This window comes from Odocoileus virginianus, chromosome 3, assembly GCF_023699985.2.
Source record: "Odocoileus virginianus isolate 20LAN1187 ecotype Illinois chromosome 3, Ovbor_1.2, whole genome shotgun sequence".
In the NCBI taxonomy this organism is placed as follows: domain Eukaryota; kingdom Metazoa; phylum Chordata; class Mammalia; order Artiodactyla; family Cervidae; genus Odocoileus; species Odocoileus virginianus.
The window spans coordinates 50590810-50615467 of record NC_069676.1 but is presented as its reverse complement, the minus strand read 5'-3'; the positions used below and the strand labels follow the sequence as shown (position 1 = coordinate 50615467).

The 24658-nt window shown below is 39.7% G+C and overlaps 1 protein-coding gene across 14 annotated transcripts in view; it reads right to left on the bottom strand.

Annotated features, from left to right (window-relative positions):
• The window catches only part of ARHGAP26 (Rho GTPase activating protein 26), a 548614-nt gene that overhangs the window by 165651 nt on the left and 358305 nt on the right, over positions 1 to 24658 (bottom strand). For all 14 annotated transcript variants that reach the window (XR_011486887.1, XM_070465556.1, XM_070465553.1 and 11 more), the window contains 4 exons: positions 20635 to 20709; positions 7014 to 7101; positions 5319 to 5377; positions 3443 to 3548 (listed from right to left, as the gene is read on the bottom strand). Coding sequence is in view for 13 of the 14 variants with exons in the window: in XM_070465556.1 (XP_070321657.1) it covers positions 3443 to 3548; positions 5319 to 5377; positions 7014 to 7101; positions 20635 to 20709 (328 nt within the window). In the remaining variant the exon portion in view is untranslated. The remainder of the gene's footprint in view (positions 1 to 3442; positions 3549 to 5318; positions 5378 to 7013; positions 7102 to 20634; positions 20710 to 24658) is intronic.

The window sequence follows — 24658 nt, the reverse complement described above, 5'->3', positions numbered from 1 at the left end:
AGCCCAGTGATTCTCAAAAGATTGCATCTGGTTTACCCAGGAAGTAAATCATAAATGCAGATTCCCAGGCAGAGTCCAATTTAAAAGACTAAGGGTGGGGCCCAGCACTGTCCATGTAAACAAGCTCCCCAGGTGAGTGTAAATGTGCTTTGAAGTTTTATTCCAGGTTCCAAATAGAAAACATCTAATTTTTACATTAGATTTAAGCTGGAACAACAAAAATATGTGCAGAGCTGCCTATAATTTTTAGGTTCCCTCTGAGGTCTGAAACTGACCCAAGAGGTCTGTGATTTGGATGAACCCTGGTAATCATTTGCATGGAGGTTTGGAGTTTCTTCTTTTCCTTCCAAGACTTCCCCCCCCCCCCCCCGAATGCATTTCTAGTTGGGATTAAATATAAAATGTCTTAACTCTTCCTCCACAGCTAAAGGAAATCAATTTTAAAAAGTGTTTCAAGAGTGCTTTAAAAAGTACACAAAATATCTTCCCTTTGAACCAGACGCCTGGGACACACAGGGCAAACAGAGTAGGTAATAAGAGAAGTAAACACCAGGTTTTCCAGCAGAGAACCAACCCCGAAACTAAAACTTAGAAAGGAAGCTGACTGTTAAATAAGTGGACCAGAGGAACAATAGCTCAGGCATATCCTCGGATAAGTTTGAACCTGAGAAAACAGGAATGAAACAGACAAACCTCTTGTTCCAAGTTAACTTTCCCTTCTTGTTAGATTTTAAGAGAGGACAGCGTTGTAAATGAGAATAGAGAGTTTATGTAGAATCTTAGACCTCCTCTGGGTGCCTAAAGATTTTTTCAAACCTAAATGAATACTCCTTACTGGATTCAGCATGCATGCAGGCTAAGTCGCTTCAGTTGTATCCAACATTTTGCGACCTATGGACTATAGCCCACTACGCTCCTCGGTCCATGGGAATCTCCAGGTAAGAACACTGGAGTGGGCTGCCATGCCCAGCCCAGGGATCGAACCCACGCCTCTTATGTCTCCTACATTGGCAGGCGGGTTCTTTACCACTAGCACCATCTACTCATTTCCACAAGAGATTTTAAATCTAGAGCCGCCAGAGACCAAGAACACAGCACACTGAGAACAGGAGTCTGTGTGTCCTACCACCAGCTCTAACCAACTCCCACTTACAACTATGAGGGCAGGACTATATGTAGATTTCTTAATGATTATATGAGCAAAGAACTGCCACAGAACCTCACAGGACCAGAAAAAATCATTGTTAAGTATCAAAGATAATACACAATGCTCCAGAAATGCCACAAAATAAATAACTCCAGCAACAAAACTGGTTTAAATTTGTTAGAAGGCAGAAAGTCAAGGTCACAGCTTTAACATACATATTCCAGCTGTACTTCTCCTTGGTTTAGGGATAAAGACCAAACTTCGTGGGGTGGGAAGAGAAGAGGGTGGAACCAGAGGGACAAAGTGAAGCATCCACCAGAGATGAATAACCTCAATGATTCAATATCCATCTTGAGGGTTTTGGATTTTTTAAATTTCTATTTATTTTTATTTGAGGATCTCTAGCAATCCTCAGGGCATTTTAAAAATGGGAAGATTCAGTTCTGGTTCCACTGGATCACCACTGACTCTTGGTCTCTCTCAGTCCAATTAAACTCTCATCACAACTGCACAGCTTGAAATGCCTAACTTCTTTCAGCTGCTTCCTATCCTTTCTCCAGCTGCTCCCAGCAGCTATGGAGGCCTTCTAACACCCAGTGGCCATAAAGCACTCACAAACGAGCATCACCACACATATCTGGCCAGAGGGTGTACCTAGAACTTTCTCTGTTCTGGTGCAGGCCATTCAAGTGTATAACTAACGTCTAAACTAGCTTTTCCATTTCGCAAATGCCTGACTGGGTTATATGGAACAGGCACCACACCATCATCTCAGAGAATCTGGAACTACTTTTTAAAGCCCAGTTCTCATTATTTTCAACACATTTCATCAGGATTCTTTGACATTGGAGCCGGGGGTGGGGGTGGGGATTCCCCTGTTCTCAGTTATGCTTAAATGTTTTTGAACATACAAGTTTGATGTGGTAGGGCAAGAAAAAAAATGTGACTCAAAATAGAATACAGCAACCCTTGACTCTGCCTGATTGCTTCTCAGCAGCATACAAACCACTCTTGTTTATTCATCATTAACATATGAATAAATTTCATGGTAACATCTATACTCTCTCCAAAATATCAAGTGCTCAGTAGAAATATAGGGCTTCCTGGTAGCTCAGCTGGTAAAGAATCCGCCTGCAATGCAGGAGACCCCAGGTCGATTCCTGGGTCAGGAAGATCAGCTGGAGAAGGGATAGGCTACCCACTCTAATATCTGGCCTGGAGAATTCCATGGACTATACAGTCCATGGGGTTGCAAAGAGTCGGACACGACTGGGTGATTTTCATTTTCAATTTTCACTAGTAGAAATATCAAAACAAGCCATCATAATCTCCCTCAGCAAAGTATTTACCCAAAACACATGACCAAATGGCAGAACAATGCCTGCATAAGGGCTGGATTTACAATGTATCAGTTCCACAGAATGTAGCTTTATCAATACAGGTTAATTGTTATAGACTGTCTTTTTTTAGACTGTAGTCTCCAATCAAGAACGTCCATCAAAGTTAAAAGAAGGTTGGAACATACACATATGCAGTGGCTGATACAATAAGGGGTATCAGCAAGGCCAATCCAAAACAGGTCAAGCAACAGTAAACACACAAGGATTTCAAAAGGTTCCAAGACTATAAGTATCCCTAGCAGGAAAATCAAGTCCCCACTGATTTCCTCAGAAGGCAAATGGGCATTTGCCAATTCCTCTATTTTTAATACTACTTCAAGGGTTTTAATACACGTAACTTTTAAATTCAATGACATTAAAGAGAAGGGGGAGACTACCACCCATATTTGACAGACGAAGAAACTAAGGAACTGAGAGGTCAGTGGCTTGTCCAGGGCTAGTTAAGAACAGAATCAACTTTAGAATTCAGGCCTCTTTATTCCAAATCCAAGGTCTCTAAACTTGTAACATATTCCTGTTTGCCCTCAATCATCACTCCTGTTTGCCCTCAATCATCACAAGAACATGTAACTCCTGAAAAATCTGCTTTGTGATCTGGTAACATGGAGGACACACTTCTTGACTTTGATCATCACAAGAGCACAAAGCGTCCTGCAAACTCTACCCAGTGGCCTGGCCATATGGGCGCCTCCTCAGCCCACCCTGCAAAGCCCACCCAGTGTGTGCTGCTGTTACTCACTGGAGTTAACACTTCACACATTTCTCTCCTATGTCTTCAGCACACCTGATGCCAACAGTGAGAAAGGGAAACATAAGCAGAACCAAAATCAGTTTTTGTGCTAAGATAAGAACTTTCCAGGGCTGAAGAAAGGCCAGCAATCAGTTTTAAACCTACTTTGCCAAGTGGTTCATGAGCAGCTGTAACATCTGCCTATTTTTCTCTGGGAGCCGATGAACAAGGCTGTGGATTTCAGAGACCCGTGACTCCTGGTTCTCCAGCTCTGCAAAGGAAGGAGGGAGGTTACACTGGATCAGAGTTACAGCTAAATTAGTTTGCAAGACAAAAATCGGAGGAAAATTAAGGTGAAGCACAACACAGAGAAGATTTCTCACAGATAAGACCCTGTCCTGTGTACTCATGACTAGACTGACTGGATCTAAAAGTGCTTTTAATAATGCTTTCCATGACAAAGTTCATGAAAAAATAAGACTGTCCAAAAAGTCAAGCCAAAATGATGACGTAAGGAAATGGAAACAGTCACCTCCTCACTCAGGAGTGGGAATAAATTTGAGAGTGGTTGGCTCCTTAGAGTGGCAGCTTTGTTTCAAGGAAGGAAGGAAGGAACTTTATGCACTCATTAAGTGATGAACAAATTATACATGAACAACACTGCGAGGGTCTCAAACATCAAAATAACATCTCAAGACTGCATCAAAGACATCAACGGAAATGTCCAGTTATTTCCAAGTCACATGAAACAACCAGCCAGGGAGAAGAAAGGAATGGCAAATAAAATAAGGAAATGTTTCTGCCAACCTGTAACCTAAATCATGATCAGTCACATTGCACTTGGGTACATGGCTTCATGTCTCTGGGAAACAGATTGATGGCACTCACCATACCTATTTATAGTTCTGAGGTGAGTTTTAATTAAAGAATGGTTGCTATGGGTTTGGAATTCCTCTGAGAAAGAAATCACATAAATACCATCTTTACTTTCAGCTTTCTCCCAGGTCTTTCTCCTGTTTTATGGGGACCACTCTGCATGGATAAGGCCACCAGAACATGAAGTATTCCTTAATGAGGCCAGTAGCAGCTACCAGGGTAAACTAACTCAGATGGTTTAAAGGAAGCAGGAAAAAGCACATACTATGGACATAACAGCATGGTGGGGATTTGTGCCAGATTTAAATTTGATAGAGAATCTTACTTCCCCTTACAGGAGGCCTGCCCCACGTAGAAAGATTCCAGTATGCTTAGGGTAGCTTGCCCCTAATCTCTATGTATTTTAATACCAGTAATATGACGCCCAGGCTTGCATGATATAGCTGAAGACTGACCAGAAGCTGTAAATGCCAGCCATGATGGAAAAGAGGACTGAGAAGTTATATAAACTACGATGGAAAAGAGGACTGAGAAGTTATATAAACGGTGTCAGGTTCAGGGAAACATCCCGTGCTCAATTTAGGTAATGAGCAGAGTCTGAGTCATTTCAAAAAATGTTACCTCCAGGGCCGGCAAAGGCCCAAGGAGTTAGAACTCCAATAATCAAAACTAGAAAGTCAAATTTGCTTTTTTCATCTCTCCCCTTCCCTGTACCACTACCCCCCAACTCACTTCTGAAGCTTCTCCCCTCTACTGTAAATTCAGTATGCTAACAGGGTCCTGAGCTAAACCCGACTTGGTTGTGCTTTCATTCTGTGACAGTCATATGAGTGTGAAGGTGGGTAGTTTACACACAGAGTACAAGGGGTTAGCTAATACTTATTTGGGGATACTTTTCATGGCTCAGACGGTAAAAGCGTCTGCCTGCAATGAGGGAGACCCGGGTTCGATCCCTGGGTCGGGAATATCCCCTGGAGAAGGAAATGGCAACCCACTCCAGTACTCTTGCCTGCAAAATCCCATGGACGGACAAAGGAGCCTGGCGTACTGCAGTCCATGGGGTTGCCAAGAGTCGGACACGACTGAGCGATTTCACTTTCACTTTTCTTTGAAATAGAGAAATCTATTCCTTTTCCCTTAAAACTGTAGCAAATAGAAAACTTACTTGCTGCTTTAATGAAACTTCTTTGAAACTGGTACATCATGAGTGGTCCTGGAAGCATTCTGGAATAAAAGGATATACACTAGTCAGTTTAACAAAAGCAATCCTGTTCTCACTACCCAGCAGCCTCCAGATGGTGGACTGTGATACATTTCTCAAAGACAAAGAATATGGGTAAACAAGAGCAACTCAGTTTAGTCCAACTTAGTTTCCCCTTTGAAAGGGTCCTGAGATTTCACCTGAAATGTTCATTCTTTCTCCTTTTTTAAGGGAACAGACAAAACTCACAAACCAGAAAAGTGCTAATGTAGAAGTCTAGCACAAACTCAGAGATTTCCTTTTCAGTCAATGACGCACCCACAACAAGAGCATTTTAAGATGTGCCTGAAAAACAGGCAACTAACCCAACATTTGCAATCATCAGCTCTTAAACTCTTGTCTTCCTGGCAGCTTGTTATTAATCACTTCATCTGGAAACACTATGAGAGACTTTTGTAGGTGTTTTTATAGCAAATTCACTATGAAGTATTGCTCCAGTATGCCAAAGGGTTAGAACCTTATTATTAGGCATGACACAATCAAATTTTACCTGCTATCATAAAAAATGTATATATTTTATACATACTTTCTATTAGCTAATCAATATCAAGCTGCACTAAATACAAATCTCTAGCATCTAGGCTTTATGTAATCTATTATGTTAATTATTTGGTGTATGAATATGTTTAACTATAAACTTGAGTATTTTTTACTGACAGTCCAAATAATAAGCTTCTCAACAGATTATCTATGGTCCTTGGTTCAGATTTCATTTTATTCTCATTGGATCCCCTGATTCAACTCTTAGTCATCACTTACATGACATCTTACTCTTGATACCAAGAGCCTTCCAGCAATTCCCCAACAGCCAATAAAACCGGCATCACCAATTCCTTTTCTGTGGCTTTCAAGCCAAGTAAATCTTAAACTCGTACAAATGCTTATGTAATTCACGATTATAGTTCTCCTCTTTGTTTATGACTAGACCCCCACTTTCCACAGTGGAGAACTATAGCATCCCTATGCTTCACATCTAGCATGCCTTTCAGTCCACTTGGAAACTGGGATGTGAGCAGCTAATCAATCACCCACTCCCTTAATAACCAAGGGAAGGGTAGGAGGCAGCAGGAGTAACACATGTACTATTACAAGAGAAGCAGTCTTCTCTCCAATGAAGTCATATTTTACAATCTAAGCAGAAGGAGTTAAAAAGGAGTGCCATTAAACTTCTCATTTTTAAGGAGCAACATTAGCAACACACTATCTGTGCAAGGTGCAGACTCTCAGAATACATAGGGTATGTAATCACGCATTCTCAACACAATGGGGTACGTGATTCCTTGTTTTCTTAGCTGATTACCCAAGCATTACAGGAAATACCATATTTGTGGTTCTGTTAAAGGCTGATCATCAGAGTAGCTTCTCGAAAAGAGCAAAGCTTCCTAAATCACTCATGGCACCATTACACAATGGCAATCTATCAACTCTGTATGATTTATAATTGGTTTGACCAGCTGAGCTAATTGCACCCACACATAAGCTGTTTCCACATCTCAAACTCCCACCCAACAGTCCTCTGGAAGCTGAAAATAAAACTGCTTTCTTCTTGATTGCATGATAACAAGCTGGCACCATGCCCTGCAAATGGAAAGTCCCTACCTTAGGTAGGTCTTCAAAGCACTAGTGATGGTCTTTATCTCCCACTCAGCGCAGATATCCATTTCGGTTTCAGAAGCTGTTTTGGGGTCTAAAGAGAAGAAAAGACAATGGGTAAAACAGAGGAGAAAATATAGCTAAAAAACAACCATACATAAAAGCATTCAACCTCCCTACTAAACAAAGAAATCCAAAGTAAAAAAAAAAAAAAAAAAAGATAGCTAGTTTTTCCTGATTGAATTAGAAAAATGTTTAAAAATCCAAATATCTACTGCTGGCAAAAATGCAGTGAAACTGATCCTCTCAGAAACTGCTGGACGCAGAAGAATTAATGCAAGAGATGTGAGAAGAAATTTGGCAATATATATCAAGTCCTAAAAATGTTTATACACTTTGAAACAGTAATCCCACTTCTCACAACCCATCCTCAGAAAATAAGATAAGGCATAAGAAAGTTACATACACTTGAAATGTCCAACCTACACTACTCTTGATAACACCATAATACATTTTTTTTTAGTGTTTTTTTTTTCTTCCATTTATTTTTATTTGTTGGAGGCTAACTACTTTACAACATTGCAGTGGTTTTTGTCATACATTGAAATGAATTAGCCATGGATTTACAACAACCAATTATAGAATGATTAATCATGGTATATTCCTGATGGAATAGCATGCTGCATTTACATGAAAATGATAACTATATAGCAAAATGGAAAATGCCTGAATGATCATGTAGTGTCAAGCAAAAAAAAAAAAAAAGATTTAAGGTTTTGTGAGAAATTCAAATGAATGAAAGCTGAAAGGAAATATTTTAAAAAGAAAAGAGTGGTTGGTTGGAGAGTAGAATTGTGTTTTTTATTTTTTTTAAACTATGACTTGATTCCATTACTTATATATTTTAAATTGCCCTAAACCAAGATGTGCCAAAAAAAAAAAAAAAACAAAAAAAAACCACCATAATTATATCAACTCCTGATCATTTCTTCGTTCCCTCTGTGTATACTTCCAAACAAATGTGTGTATTTCAGATAAATGTATACTGTAAAAGAAGAGATAATTCTTGTAGTCTTTCTGAGCAGCACACAGGCAGGCAAGAGGAGAAGCAGAGGTTGGGAAACATGAACTGTTTCATAAACCAGCAGAAACCTGGATTCTCGCTGGCAAGAAGTCAGAAGCAGAGTCTCTCAGTGCATTGAATGGACAATCCAACTTCTAGCAATTTGCCTCCCAGCTCCCATTCCCATTTCTTTCTGCACAGCGGTTCAGTTCATTTTCAGCTGGGCTGCTACCCTTTTCTTACACCTACTCCCCGTACTCAGGTGAGGCCCCACTCTTCCAGGTTGGGGTGGGGAGGATGAGATGTCTCTGAACCCCGGGACTGGTTCGGCCCAAGACCTAAGCCAGGCCAGTCAGCATGAAGTCCAGGACTTCCCTAGGAAAGAAGGCACTTGCTGAGCACCTGAGGGGTGATACTGCCACTCTGGAAGCCACCACGAGGAGCCTGAGAGTACAGTCTGACAGACAAAGCCACAGGGAGAGGTTGAGAGTCCAGATGACATGGTTTGAGGCCCTGTAGATCACCATGCCTTTTAAATCAAATAAGTCAAAAAAGTCCCTTTTTGCTTAAGCCAGTTAAGGTCAAGTTCTCTGTTCTTCATAATCCAAAGAGGTCTAAATGTTGTAGCAGGTAAATGGAGACAGCAACCAGACTCTCTCTTTCTGGACAGTCTCAGAAGAAAGAGGAGCCTCCTGCAGGGCCCACAGCTTTGCAGCTGAAAATGAGTCCACAGGTGGGCATGACACATTTTCCATTTACTTTCATCCTAGTAAGAAGAGGTCAGAAATCATGAGTGGCTTAAGGATTTAGGCCCTAATCCCCAAGTAAGGGCACAAATCCAGTTGGTATCTACTGCTCTCAGTGTGTTCTCCTGACAGGGCCCCGGTTCAGTAAGTGTTTGGCTCCGAATGGCATAACATTAATTCTTTTCTGGCTTTGCCATCTCACATGGTTTAATGGTTTGTTTCTTCCTGTGGGAGTGTAGGTACCAAACAACTTCACTTACCATGACCTTCCTCCCTCCCCATCCCCAAGACATGTGGAAAGTTGCCAGTGCATGGCTCCTGGATGCAAGACAAATGTTACTGTACATTTTTCTGAGGAACAAACCGACTTCTACCCAAGAAGAGTGAACATGACACTAAATAAGCAGCAGTTGGCAGGTCTGGGAGTTGTGAACTGTTCCATGAACCACATTTAGCAAACTAATGATTAGCTTCCACTTATTCGGCCTCTGTAACCATAGGAATATTGTGTAACATTACAGAGAGGAGAGTCAAATTACAGCCAGGCTAAAGGGCTTTTTATAGCACTGATGAGGCAAAGTTCATAACTTGAGTATGTTCATTTTAATTTATTTAATCTCCAGACTAAATTGAATACAGCCTCCCAAACGACCCTATTTTCAGAAAGTACTGCCAACTGACACCCCTCCCTACCAAAGTTCCCCTCACTTACAGAAGCTTTCTGGCAGCACCTGCATATGATACAGAGACATAATTGACAATTTCCTTCATAACTCAGTACAATTCCTCCCACCAGGTCACTTGATGATTGTGGCCTTAGTAACACTGCCCTAAGCTAGAGGAGCAGTCCAATGTACAGAAGGCATCATAGGTAGAGTGAAGCAAGTGCATTCCCTCCTCAACCTACTCCCTGCATGAATTCAGAAAAACAGGAGATATGGGCTGGAAGTGATGGTTACAAGGGGGACATGGTCTTAGAAATGTCACACTGGATCACAGAAGATCCAGTGATCCACTGTTGTGCTGTTGACAAAGTCACTAGGGATCTTCTGGGTGAAGGGATTAGAAAGTCACCAGGACACCCCTAATCTCCTAATGCTACATTATAATGTATGCATATTAAAATATTTTCTCTTTAACTGTGAAGGAAGTACATGCACGGGGTAAAAAAAAAAAAAATCCCACAAAACAAATACGTATGTATCGAAAGTAAAATTTTCCTTGCTAGAGGTGACTCAATAACAGTTTTGTCACCAATACAGTATATTAACACATATATATGGGATTTAGATAGGGTAATGACAATCCTACATGCAAGACAGCAAAAGAGACACAGATGTAAAGAACAGACTTTTGGACTCTGTGAGAGAAGGCGAAGGTGGGATGATTTGAGAGAATAGCACTGAAACATGTATATGACCATATGTAAAATAGATGACCAGTGAAAGTTCAATGCATGAAGCAGGGCACTCGAAGTCCAAAGTCGGTGCTCTGGGACAACCAAGAGGGATGGGATGGGGAGGGAGATGGGAGGGGGGTTCAGGTTGGGGGGATACATGTGCACCCATGGGTGATTCATGTCGATGTACGGCAAAAAAAAAAGCAAAATATTATAAAGAAATTATCTTCCAATTAAAATTAATTAATTAATTAAAAACAAGATACCAGTTTTGTGCATGTGTATGCGACCTCTAACAGTGTGTACACGAACAGGCAGTTAAGTGACTTTCTACAGTTTTCTAAAACCACAAATGGAAGCACACTCTAGATGCCATTCTGTGCACTGCTATTTTCATTTCATAATATCTTAAGAAATAGTTTCCTATTAGTAGACAAATGTATCTAACTCACAGTACTTCACTGTACCATACTTAACGCCCCCATTCAAAGAGATTCAGGTTGTTCCCTAGTTTTTGCTATGGTAAACAATGATATAAACCATTGTTCCTTTGTAGATTATCTTACCTACAGAAAAAATTCCTCTAAGTGGAATTTCTGAGTCAAAAAGAAAGTGCATTTTTAATTTTGAAAGATACTGTTCAACGACCTCTCAGAGGTTTTACCATTACATTTAAGAATGAGTGTGACTCCCTCCTCAAATCCTTGACAACAATGAAGAATCAAACAATTTGATCTTAGTCACTCTGTAAAGAAAAACAGGTCATCTACTTTAATTTGTATTTTTGTCTGAGGAGGAAAATTGAGAATCCTCTCCTGCATGTGTGTTTTAAAGTCAAATTTACTGAAGTATAACTCACCTTTTTAAAGTATACAGTTCCATGATTTTTGACAAATATATATATATATAGTCATGTAAACACTGCCACAATCAAGATAAAAGTCATTTTCCTCACACCTTCTACAAACTGTCTTGTGCCTCTTTCTCCACAGTCACTCCCCTCCCTCCATCTCCAGCCCTGGCAACCCTTTTCTATGGCGTAATACTCGTGAAATTCACCATGCTGCTGCATATACAGGTAGTTCAGTCCTTTTATTACTGAGTAGTATTCAATTTTATGGGCATATCTACTGACTAGTTGAGGGAATTGGGGCTGGTTTTGATTTTTGACTGTTATGAATAAAGCTGCTACAAATACTTGCAATGGGTTTTATGAACTGCTTTTTTGACTCCTGAGTAGATTCTCAGGGGTAGAACTGGGTAAAAATATGTAGGAATAGGTCATATGGTGAATATGCTCAGCTTTATCAAACCTATCAAATGGTTTCCAAAACAGTTGGGCTATTTTGCATTCGCAGTAGCCAACAGGAGAACTCTAGCTGCTTCATAAATTTGTCAACGCATGATACAACCATGTGTTTAATTTTGAAATTTTAGCTCTATTAGGTATGTAGAAATAACTGATTTTTAAAAGTTGATTTTCCTTAATGACTAATGATGTTGGTCATCTTTTCATGTGCTTTTTGGTCATCTATATATTTTCTCTGGTGAACTATTTGTTCAAATCTTCTGTCCATTTTAAAAACTGAATTGCAAGTTATTTTTAATACATTCAGGCTATAAGTCATTATTCAGATATATATTTTACAAATATTTTCCCTTGATCTGTAGCTCATCTTTTCTTCTTCCTAATATATTTTAAAGAGCAGATAAAAAAAAATTGGATAAGGTTCAGTTAATCAGATTTTTCTTTCATGGTTCCTGCTTTTGTGTTCTAGCCAAGAAATCTTTTCTAAAACAAGATAGCAAAGATAGATTCTCTCTTATGTTTTCATCTTGAAGTTTAACAGTTTTATCTCTTAGGTTAGGACTACTAGTCTATTTTGAGTCAATTTCTGTACAGAGTTTAAGATAAGGGTTGAATTTATTTTTCCTCATATAGATGTCCAATTACACTAGTACCATTTGTTGAAAGGACTGTTGTTTCCCCCACTAAACTACTTTGACACCTTTATACAAATTAATTGACCCTATTTCTGGATTCTCTTGCCTATGGATTCTCTTGCCTATTTCACTGATCTATATGTCATATCTTACCATACAATCTGAATTTCCTGCATATAAACATTAGTTGTATTTTGTTTTTTGTCTTTTTCTGAAATCTTGAGTCTTTCACAATATTCATTCTCCATTACATCTTTGAGAAAGACATTTATATAAATATACTATCTTCTCTAAGAATACTATCCTTTAAGTCTAAAGAATTAAGACTTTTTTCTGTTTATCCTATAGGCAATTCTTTCAAGACTAGATTCGATACTCAGCAACTTGATAAGTAAATCTGTTTATCAAATTATTTTCTGATTATAAAAGTTGTACCTCTTAAAAACTTCAATCGTTTTCCATATCTAGTGCTTAAGAATCCAGAGTATCAATAGCCACTTCTAAGATCCAAATGCTATTGCTGTCTCATGTCTCTGTCACAGGAGAACCTGCCTGAAGCATCCCTGTAAGCAAAGGTGATGGTGGGAGGAGCAGAGAAGAAGCGGAGTGTCCATCTGTGGTCTCCATTCTCTATTAACTTGGGACTGTGGTGAATAGTGCCCTTACCAGCTCTCAGATGGGTCAATCCTCCATCCAAACATTTGTCTGCTCTCCTTTACTGGTAAGAAAAACTGGAAGTGCACAATGTACAGGGCTTCTCTGCTCGTCTTCAAAGATTTGGGGCCATTTCTGCAAACCTTTAGGTCTTAGAAGTTGTTGTAAGAATATCTGTTATTTTAGTGTTTCTTGAGAAAGAAGCTTTTGCTTGCTTTTATTTATGTTATTTTGTAAAGGGTGTGAAAAATAAAAGGCACAGAAAAAAGGTCCCAGAAGGATGGCTTATGGTTGGATCAGAGATCAGTGAGTGAGGAATGCTACCGTAACCTGGTGCTTTAAAGCACAGCAATTTAAACCTTCCATGTGTTCTCTGCAGCACTAACCTTAAATACTAGTTTAAAAAAAAAAAACCCAAAGACAAAACAGGATAAAGTTACAGGATAAGAAGAAAAAAAGAGCAACACTAAACTTGCATTCCTTCAACACCACTGTGAGAAACCATAAAGACACACACACACACAAAGGACAGAAAGTTTCAATAGCACAGAAAATAAGGCTCACAGTCAACATTCTACTTGTCCCTACAGGATCATCCACCAGGCAGAGTTCAGGAGAAGCCCAGAGGAAGACCCACATGGGGGAACTATGTGATAGGTGACTGCTTCCCGCCCACTCTGAGGTAGAGCCCACGCTACCCCAGGGAGGGGGCCACGCTGCACGGCGCCCATCCCACCACAGCACAGCTCAGGGTCTTGAGACTGCAATCCAGACAGTGAGACGAGACTGTGACAGAAGTGGAGGTGTGTCTACTTATACAAAGGGAGGTGAATTCAGGAGGGGAAAGTTCTAGAACAAATATGAGAATGACAAATGAATAACCACAGCATACTTCAGATTAACCAGGAAGTAACTCCACTTCACCCACAACCATGACCAAATAGCAGGACCAGGAGAAGTCTTTTCATGAGTACAGGTAGGTCCACATTAAATAAAAAAACTTCAGAGTACCAGAAACTTGGATGGAATCATGTATAATAGTGCTCTAATTTCATGTGACAGGATGATTCTAATAGGAATCATGAAAACAGCAGCAGAATAAGGAGAGTCTACTCACAATGAATTCAACTGCAAAGGTTTATAAACCACTCTGTGTTCAGGTGGATTTAAGAAGAAGATTAAAAAGCTGATAAAATACTTGTTCACATAAAACACAGAAACCAAAGCACTCAAAAACATTTCAGAAAGCATCTGTTCTATATGATAAATAAAATTCAGAAAAACACAGATGCTGTGAAATAAGACATCAAAGCAAAAAAAAGAAACACTGAAATAATAAAGGTGAAATGTAGAAGGCAGAAAGGTAGAAATGAAAAGAGCTAAAGTAAGTCAGTAAAAACACTGATAAATCAATAACCAAATTAAAATGTGCATTATAAATAGCAAAAAAAAAAAAAAAAATCAGCCCCAAAGAAATTAAAACAAATGGCATGGGTATGGGATGCAAATTTTAGAATATTTGCTTGTGATGCAAAGAATCAAGAGAGAAAGCAACATTAGAAAGATGAAAAATGAAGATAATTTATGTTTTTAAAATATTAAGAATTGAAGAATAACAAACAGAAAGAGACTTTGCTTTTCTTTAGAAAACCATGTGTGAAAACTCCTTCACTGGACCCCAGTAGGTATAAGAATGACTAAATGGTGATAAAGCAGTGGAGGGACTTCCTTGGCGGTCCAGTGGTTAAGACGTAAGTGATTAAGGGTGTGTGGGTCTGATCCCTGGTCAGGGACCTAAGATCCCACATGCCTCTCAGCCTAAAAAACCAAAACACATGTCAAACAGAAGCAATATTATAACAAATGTAATAAAGACATCAAACAAGGTTCACATCAAAAAAAGCGTCTTTAAAAAATAAAATAAAATAATGGAAAGAGAAAAATCTCCTCCTCATATGGTTATTTGTCAACTGGGTAAGTATTTGAGGAAAAGGAGGGTTAGTTTTCATTTTTCATGGATATATTCCAGATGGATTTTACAAAGTTTTTGCAGTCCTAGAATGGGGAAGGTCTTTTAGGCACGATCCATCTATGAAAAAGACTAGGGTTTCATAAAAACATTATAAATATTCATAAGACAAAACAAAAACAAAAGTACCCATATAAAGTTCAAAATAAATTATAATCTGAAAGAAAATATTGGTAACATAGCTTCCATATGTCTTAAAATCGAAAGATGAATACGTCAATAGAAAACTGGCTGACAACACAAATAGGCAATTCACAAAAAAATAAATATCAGCAAAAAACCTAGAAAAAAATGGCCAATCTCACCCAGAGTATTTTTAAAATACTTATAATTTATATGCAAAAAAGTAACAGAGAAAGTAACAGACAACACAAATAGGCAATTCACGAAAGAATAAATATCAGCAAGAAACCTAGAAAAAAAATGGCCAATCTCACCCAGAATATTTTTAAAAATACTTATAATTTATATGCAAAAAAGTAACAGAGAATGGTGAAAAGATACTCTGAGAGCAAGTTTGGGAATATCAATTAAAGGCCTTAAAAACATGTACATACCTTGACCCAGAAATTCAACGTCTTAAAATAAACTCTAAGGAAATAATTAAATATGCATATAAAATTTAAAATAACAACAGCTAACATTTATTGGGGGCAGGAGGAGAAGGGGACTATAGAGGATGAGATGGCTGGATGGCATCACCGACTTGATGGACATAAGTCTGAGTAAACTCCGGGAGTTGGTGATTGACAGGGAGGCCTGGCGTGCAGCGATTCATGGGGTCGCAGTCAGACACAACTGAGCGACTGAACTGAACTGAACTGAACATTTATTGACTAACATGTAGAGGCTTTGGGCTCAGCAACCCACATGCATCGTTTCTTTAATCCTCTCTTTATTACAGAGGCAGAGGCTATTATTACAGATAATGAGACAGAAGACTAGATGAGCTTAAATAATTTGTGTAAAGTCAAATGGACAAGCAATTTAATTATAACTTGCTCAAATCCAAAAGGCATGCTCATAACCTATGCTATCCTGCTTCTGTCAGGATGTTCACCTGAGCACTTTCTAGAATCATGAAGAACTGAAAGTAATCTACAGATCTGAGAAGAGGAGGCTAATTAAAATGTTATAGTACATCTATACAATATATGATCAAAAAAAAAAACCACTACACTTTAGAAGAATGTAACAGAAAATAGACACTATACTGTTATGTGAAAGAAGATTGCTAAAAAGCAGCATATATGCACCATGTGATTTCTAAGCATTTTTTGTTATATGATAGAATACTACATTTAAAAGATTGACAGTAATATGATAAAATAGTCAATAAAGATTATCTATAGTCTGAAAGACTTATTTTCTTCTTTGCTACTATAACTTTTAATCAGAAAAAAAGGTATTTAAAATCTGTACATGAAGAGACAGACATATACTGAACATGCATAGACAGAGCTACCTATATTTTTTAAATGCTGAATCTAACTTTAGAAAGATTTACCATCACTTAACATTCATGGGGAGAAAAAACCAAACAGTACACACATGGAAGCCACTCTACTTCTAGGAAGCTGTAAATCTTCTTCCTCTTCACACTCTTCAAAGACATGGATCAAGGGCAGCTCTTGGGATGACACTAGCAGAAGGCCACATAGCATATGCTATGAGAAATTCTGGCAAGCATTCTTAAGAAATTCGATTCTGCAAAATCAAAGTCTGGCTCTTCTATTCCTCCTCCCACCTAACGCCCCCCAACTTGAAGCTATCAAAGGAAGCTTCTGGTTTTGCTTAATTCTAACTCTCATTTTCAATAATAAAAATGCACTCTTCCACTTTGAGAGACTCTGACCAATAATCCAAATCTTAGTACCTGGTACATAATACAGCATCCAGTGAATACAGAATGAAGGAATAGTGACTGAATGGTTCATACTCAGCCCAGCCGTGTCAGGGAGAGGTTTTGGAGTATGAGTCATATTTTTTTTACACTCTTGGCTAACCCAGTCTGGTACAAGTATGAAGAACTGATGAAGATGAAGGGAGACATGACTCTGCCTTCAGGTCTGGAATTTCTCTGGCCTTAATGGGTGATCCCTCAGTTCCAAAACCCAAACAGTTCAACTTAACTGACGGTGAGAATCTCAGATATCCTTCTCAACACTTTTGATTAGATCTTGCACTGTGGTCACCTCTCAACTCTGGTTGAACCTCAGTTTGGAACCCAGTCTATCTCTAATGTCCTCCTGGCAGAGACAGATGGCCTTGTGACTTTCAGCTGTTGGTTATTAGTTTCTCATGACATTTCTCAGATGTTCATGATTATTTTGTCTGTCCCTAGGAAAACTGACAAAGCAAGCAGGACAAATATCTTGTTCAAAGGTCACTAAGAGAAGTGATAAAAACAAGATCTTTTCATACCACTCTTTGCTTAGCACATGTGAGCTAAGATGGTTGGTTCTCTTTTAAATTAGCAACCCCGTCTAAAATGTGGTATTTCTTTTCAGTAGTGTCATCTTACACAATCATCTGCTGCCTTTGAAATATCTCTGCCCCTTTGACTCTCCTGTATTTAGTTGGTTACATGGTCCTGTTGATTCTCTTTCTCCAGTCATTTTGAGGTTGTCCTTTCTTCCTGATCTCAGAGCAGCTCTCTGGTTCAGCAGGCCATCATGTATGCTCTGCCTAATCTATCCCAACTGTCTTATTCCTCCATGTGTTTCCAAGATCACATGCATGCTCCATAATGCTGCCAGCATTATTCACCTAAAAGTAGCATCTGACCAAGGTATACCTATGTTGACCATATACTTAAAAAAAAAAAATCACCCAGAAGCATTATTCCGGAAGGCACTCCCCCATCATTCTATTAATAATCCTGCTCAGTCCCCAGGATTCTGTGGACCAAACCCTTTCCCACCCCACCCCTGCACACCCACCAACCTCCCAGAGGTGGTGTGGGATCAGAGACAAGCAAAGGATCCAGGCCACTGGGATCTATCTGCTGTAGGCCATGCAACTGGCCTGAAGACTGTGAAATGAATCACACTCATGGCCCCATATCAATCAGTCAAAGTCCACCCTTGGGACCTTCTGTCAAAATGATCAAGAAAGACACTCTCTACTCAGTGATGCAAGTTCCAAGGACCACTGAGGCTGGTTTATCTATGAATCTTCCTGCAGAGAATATGGCAGAGAATATAGGAAGACAAGGGCTCACAGGCAATGAGACACCAGAAAAAAGGAATGGGAAAGGCTGCAACGAATGTGGAGCCCCCAGACCACGCCATGCTCCTGCCATCTTGGACTCACCAGTAATGTGAGCAAATAAACACCTGTTCTGAATTGTCTTCTTGACACTTTTGTGTAAAAAGAGTACTCACACAAACAACTCCACTACTTGAAAATTTAATAGCATCTTACTTCCTACAGAGGAAAAAAAAAACCCTGAACTCCTCAGAACAATATTCAAGTTCCTCAATCAAAGGGACCATCTCAGATTTCCAGCTTTAATTCTCCTGTTCCAGTCTCAAGTATTTTCAGATACTAAAATAATAATAATGAAATCAATACTCTCGGTTCATAACATTTCCTGAATCTGAATTATTCTTCTGTTCTCCCTCTACTACTCAGACCTTCAGACCCAGCTCCTAGTGGGCACCAGCATCATATCTTACATAACAATTTTCATATGCAAGCATAACTGCCCCCTAACTGGATACTCTGCGAACAAGGAATGACTCTATAAAGTTTCACCTCTAGCACCTGACCATCTCTTTCAGAGAGCAGACACTCCACAAATGTATGCAGCTCTGATGGGAAATGAAAGACTAAGGATAGATACCTGTTAAGACTCTTCATTCTTTCTTACACTAAAACTTTTCAAAAATTAACCGTATTACTGTACAATCCAGCAACTGCACTCTTGGGGACTTATCCTACAGAAACAAATTAATCTTCATTACTTTGTAATTTTATACACTGTACAAAAACCTGTACAGTGTTTACAGTTGTTTTATTCACCCCCAGACTAGAAACAATCCAGTCATCCTTCATTGGATGAATGGCTAAACAAACTCAGGTGCATCTACACCATGGAATATTACTCAGCAAAAGAAAAGAACTCTTGATACACAAGACAACTTGAACAAATCTCAAAGGAATTTCGCTGACTGAAAAAAAGCCAATCAAAAAAAATCAAAAAAGGTCAAACAGTATATGATTCCATTTAAATAAAAACTTTGAAATGACACATTCATTCCTAGTTTTTTGGGCTTCCCTGATAGCCCAGCCAGTAAAGAATCTTCTGGCAATGCGGGAGGCCTGGGTCTGGAAGATCCCCTGGAGAAGGGAATGGCTACTCACTCCAGTATTCTTGCCTAGAGAATCCCAGACAAGAGAAGCCCGGCAGGCTACGGTCCATGGGAATGCAAAGAGTTGGACACGACTGAGTGACTTACACCTTCTTTGAAATGACAACAAAGAAACAAACAGAAAACAGATTAGTGGTTGCCAGGAGTTAAGAATGGGGGTGAGGGGGGAGGTGAGGCAGAAAAGGGCAGCCATAAAAGGGATCCTTGCAGTGACTGACCTGTATCTTGATCACATCAATATCTTGGTTGTGATACTGTATTATAATCTACTATTAAAGTGGGTTAAAGTACTCAGGATTGCTCTATGTCTTGTAACTGCACGTGAATCTACAATTTTCTCAAAATAAAAAGTTAGTTAAAAAAAAAAAAAAAAACACAAAACACTAGCTACATCTCAAATCTGAACCAAAAATTAGATTCTCAGTGCAAGAGTACCTCACAATCAATCATAGTTTCCAACAAAAGATCTCACGGCAACTATCATACATTAGAGTTTTGCTTAAAAGAGGTGAGAAGAAAAGAGAATTTTCCTGATCAATATGAAAGAAGAGTCTTCTTTACACATAAAAATTATTTTCAGAAACTGGGATGGCAAAAAGAAATGACAAGTACTAACAAAGAGAAGTGTCCCTGCCCAAAACACTGAGCGTGGACCCTGAGCAAGTCTATCTCTAACAGTGCATGGCTGGACTTCCATGGGGATGAGTAAGAGGCACCAATCTGTGAAATCTGATCCGTTTGCCATTTAGAGCCATGTGACTCACCAAGGCTGCCTGCATTCATATCTAAAAATACAGGAAATCTGCAGCCTAGGCAAATTTGGCTCATTGGCTCAGGGCTTTTTGATTCAAATGCTACACATTTAGAGATAGTGATTTTATATTTATACCAACCAGCTGCAAAGGAGGTTCTGCTGCTCAAATGACAGAGACTAGGTGGAAGTCTAGAAGGAAAGAGGATCAGAAGACTTATCTGCTTCTATACATTTATCTGGAAGTCATAGGATGACACTTTCTCAGTCACTGGGAACATGAGATCTGAAGTTCTCTGCAGGCCAGAAGAATGAGCTTTCTTAGGCAAATGGGTGTGCCCCATGAAATGCTGGTCTTCAAAGAGGACAAAGGGAGTGTCATGAGCTATTACAGACAGAGTAGGGTGTGCCAGTCGCACGCAGTGGAGCATCACTTGGACTGGTGGCAACCAACTCTACAGACAGAGAGGGTGTGCTGCCTTGGACCTGCCATTTTTTGTTTTATCTAGTTCCACTCAGTATCTCCTCCAGTAATGCCTCAGGCCATGACCACTGGCGAGCAGGACAGTTGATATTTGTGAATTACCTCTTGGACACACAAATTCCTTCTCAGGAGGCTCCCCCTTCGACCCTTGGGAACTGCCTGGCAGAGCCCCTGCACTCACCCATCAAGACGCTCAGCAGCTTCTGCACTCTGGAATTGACCCCCACAATTCGGTAGAGCCCTTGCTCATTGATCCCTGAGAAGAGAAACAGTGAAGATTTAATTAGAGGCACGTCAGAACACTAGTCAGGCCAACCCAGCCAAATTCACTTTTTTTATTTTCTCAGGACTTCTAAAAGCTTCTCTAATTAAAATTCCCTGTCACTCAGCTCTGCTCTTAGCGAAGGAGAGGGATTTGGTACAGCTGTCTAGGATTTCATGGATGTGCTGCACACTTCAGTCCTCATGTTAGTTCAGTCGTCACAGAGCACGAAACTGCCCTCTTCTCTTGCCAAGGTAGCATCTGAAGAGTTTTGAAAGATGTGAAATATACACTTCTACATATGTCATATTTAACCAGCTTTTTCATTTAAAAAACCAAAAACGCAACGATAAAATAAGTTCACACTACAGACAAGGATAAACACTTTATAATCTATTTTTGCATACAGAATGCAAATACTGAGCTGTTGGGGCATTTTATATTTTGGACAATGTTATCAGCTAAGGCTGAGAAATTAGTCAATTCATTCATCTGTGGTGCAAATTTCTTTATAAAGAAAAATGTCGACCACCTTTATTGTACCCAAGGAAACACGCAAATAGACTAGAAGGGGTTCACCTTCAACACCCAAACAAAGAACCAAAGCTAACCAGCCTCAGTGCTTGCTCATTTAACTGCAAGGATTAGATCACCACTGCATCCTTTACATCCAGACCAAGTGGAATGACGCAGTGAAATGACATTTTTCCTGCTGGTCCCAAGCCCAGTATATCTGACACTTCTCAACTAACTGGTCTCCTGCTGCCTCTTATTCCCCTGATGGCTATCCTCTACATAGTACTCAAAAGGAGCTTCTCAAAGTGTCAGTCAGTTCAAATCATCTCTTTTCTTAAAATCTTCCAATGATTTCCCACTGCATTTGGATCACAATCAAAATTTACCATGGCCTGTAAGGCCCTACACAGTTGAGCATAGGCCCACCTCTGACTGCTTTATCACACATGCCTCCAGCCATGTGTGCCTTCCTGTTACTCCAGCATGCAAAGCTCATGCTCCCAAACCACAGCCTCTGCACAGGATTCCCTCTACCTGGAGCATTCTTCTCCCAGATCTTTTCACCACTGAGGTGTCAGCTTACATGCCACCTCTTCAATCAAAAACATCCCATGACCAGCACTATTCTCCACTGCCTTAACCAGTTTTCTTTTTTTTATAGTAGTCAACAGTATCTGAAATCATCTTTATTATTCAATTTCTTGTTTGCTTTCCCCCCACAATTACCACATAAACTTTAAGTACAGTGAGTCTATCTTCTTCACCATTATATCCCCAGTACCTAGGTAAGTCTACAATTTAGGACAGAATGAATAGAACATTCATCAGGGCCACTACTTTGGGACCAAAACAAAATTTCCTGGAAGAAATCTGGGAAAAGGCTGACTGCAGTGTCTTCAACAAGGCCTTCAGAGAAATGGAACTAATAAACAAAAGGAAGTAGTCCAGAATGGTAAGATATTACAGCTCAAATGGACTACATAAGCATGGACATTATCCTGCATGGTTCATGGGCTAGGAGACCCTGGGTCTCCTGAGGGATGGGCTTCAAGTGACTGAGTAGCAGAACCATTATTCAGTCATGTGGTGGCTTGAAGGGCTTATCGTTTCTGCAACATCTCCACCCCTTCTGTCCCTGTGCTTTCCTAGAGCTTCACAGTCTTCTAGCTTCTAGTGGATGACTGCCGAACCTCAGCATGCATGAGAGGTCTGTTCACTCACCTCTGGTCACCACCAATGGTGGTGGTGTGCACATACATGCACCGCAGTAAGGAGATAACCCACTTCCTCCCAAGCATTTATGAGAAAATGGCATTTAACTCACACTGTCCTTGTTTCCTCTTTGTGTTAAAACTTCTTTAGATGTTAAAATATATCACATTCATTCTCATTTTAGAGGGGGTGGGGGCGAGGAGATGGAGGCTAAAAGATCAAACCAGTTGGTGACCCTCTTCTTCCTCTACAACTCAATGCACATATTTTCTGGTTTTACATCAGGAAAAAGTCACCCACTTGAGCTGTGGGTTTGCATTCATCACATAGACTATGAAGGAGTTTAAATGATTAGGAGATGTTGCTCTCAGTTTTGGCGGCTGAAAACTGAGAGACAAAGAGGCTGGCCCACCTCTGCAGGAATTTGAACTTCATCATGGAGAGGAGGGGAGCTCACTTTTGGCTCCATTTTTATACTTTTACCCTTGTTAATCCTGCCATGCTGCAGCCCATGGGGTCACAAAGAGTTAGACACGACTGAGCGACTGAACTGAACTGAACCCTGTACCTCTTCTTTCTCATTCCTTTAAAATGACAAGCAAATCAAAACGCCTATTGGAAAATTACCTTAGTAACACACTTTAAAAAGTGTCAAAAGTGCAGTTATGGAAAACAGACAAATCCAAGGAAGACAGTGAAGGACAGCAGAATCTGCCACTCAACACAAGTTGCCCATGCAAGCATGATCTTTCCTCTCCTTGCCGTCCCCAGGATGGGTTCAGAGTGGACAGGATGGTTCAGAACTTGCATTTTTCACTTAATATACATTAATGAAAACAATAGATTTCAATAAATATATTTCTACTGCATTTTTCACTAAAAATTCAGAGTGTTTTACTGTATGGATGTAGCACATTCTTGGTTTAACAAATTTTTGAGACATTTGGCCAATTTCTGTTTTTTGTTTTGTTTCTTACCTTAACACTACTGTATAAACATCTTTATGGCTCAACCTGGCCCATGACCTTATTTCCTCAAGATCAATTCCCAGAAATCTCACTTTCTTCTATTTTATATTCTCTGGCTATGTTTTACAAATCTTTGCAACTCTTTATTAAAGGAAGGTATAGCAGAAATAAGCAAACTTAAAATAGCACACATTAAAATGATTACTTTGGAAAGAATAAATTTGGACTAGATGCACAGGAGTAGAGGTTTATATGGTTAGTCAGTTTTTTTTTCCTTCTTCCCCTCTACTCAATGCTTCATAGCCTTTAATAAAATGCTTATATTTCTAAACTTTTAAGAGTTAAGGATCCTGTTTTAGAAAACAGAACTTCCTCAGACAAAGGGCTGGAGGGTTGAGATGTTGGAAAATCAATAAGATTCCCATCTTTGACAATGGTTCAAATCAAATCCAGTGGAAAGACAATGATCAGCTTTCCTCAGGAATGTAACAGACAATGTACTCAAAAGCTTGAAACTGCCAGAATTGAGGAATCTCCTCTGAGACAGAGACCACTGACAAACCAGCCTCTCTGACCTCAAAGTGCTGCTCCTATGGACCCGGAAAGGTCACCGTGTGAAACAGTACCACTGCAGAAACCAGGGGCCTGACCCTTTCTCCTTACCTAGACAGTGCCCTGGGCTGAATTCCTAATCTGGGGCCCACAACCCCAAGAAGCCCACTAGAGAATTCAGGGTGTCTATCAACTTAGGAAAACTATCACAACTTAATTTCCACCTATAACTGAAATTAAACATTTCCTTCCATTACAACATAAGCAACAAATCACAGCTTTAGCAGTATATGCAACTTGCTTGGAAACCAAAGATATTTTCCTAACATGTTACAACTGTCACTGACATCCTGAACTACCACTGTTTCTGAATTATGCTAGCTATCAGACCCACTGCCGGAACCTGATGTGTAAACAAAGAATCACATATATTATTATATCACAACCATGGTTTTTAGTATTTTAACCGAATTTCAGTAACTTCAGTAGCTTCCCTGGTGGCTCAGAAGGTAAAGAATCTGCCTGCAATGCAGGAGACCTGGGTTTGACCCCTGGGTTGGGAATAACCCCTGGAGAAGGGAATGGCTAGCCACTTCAGTATTCTTGCCTGAAGAATTCATTGGACAGAGGAGCCTGGTGGGCTACAGTCTACAGGTCCACAAAGAGTCAGACATGACTGAGTGACTGACTAACAC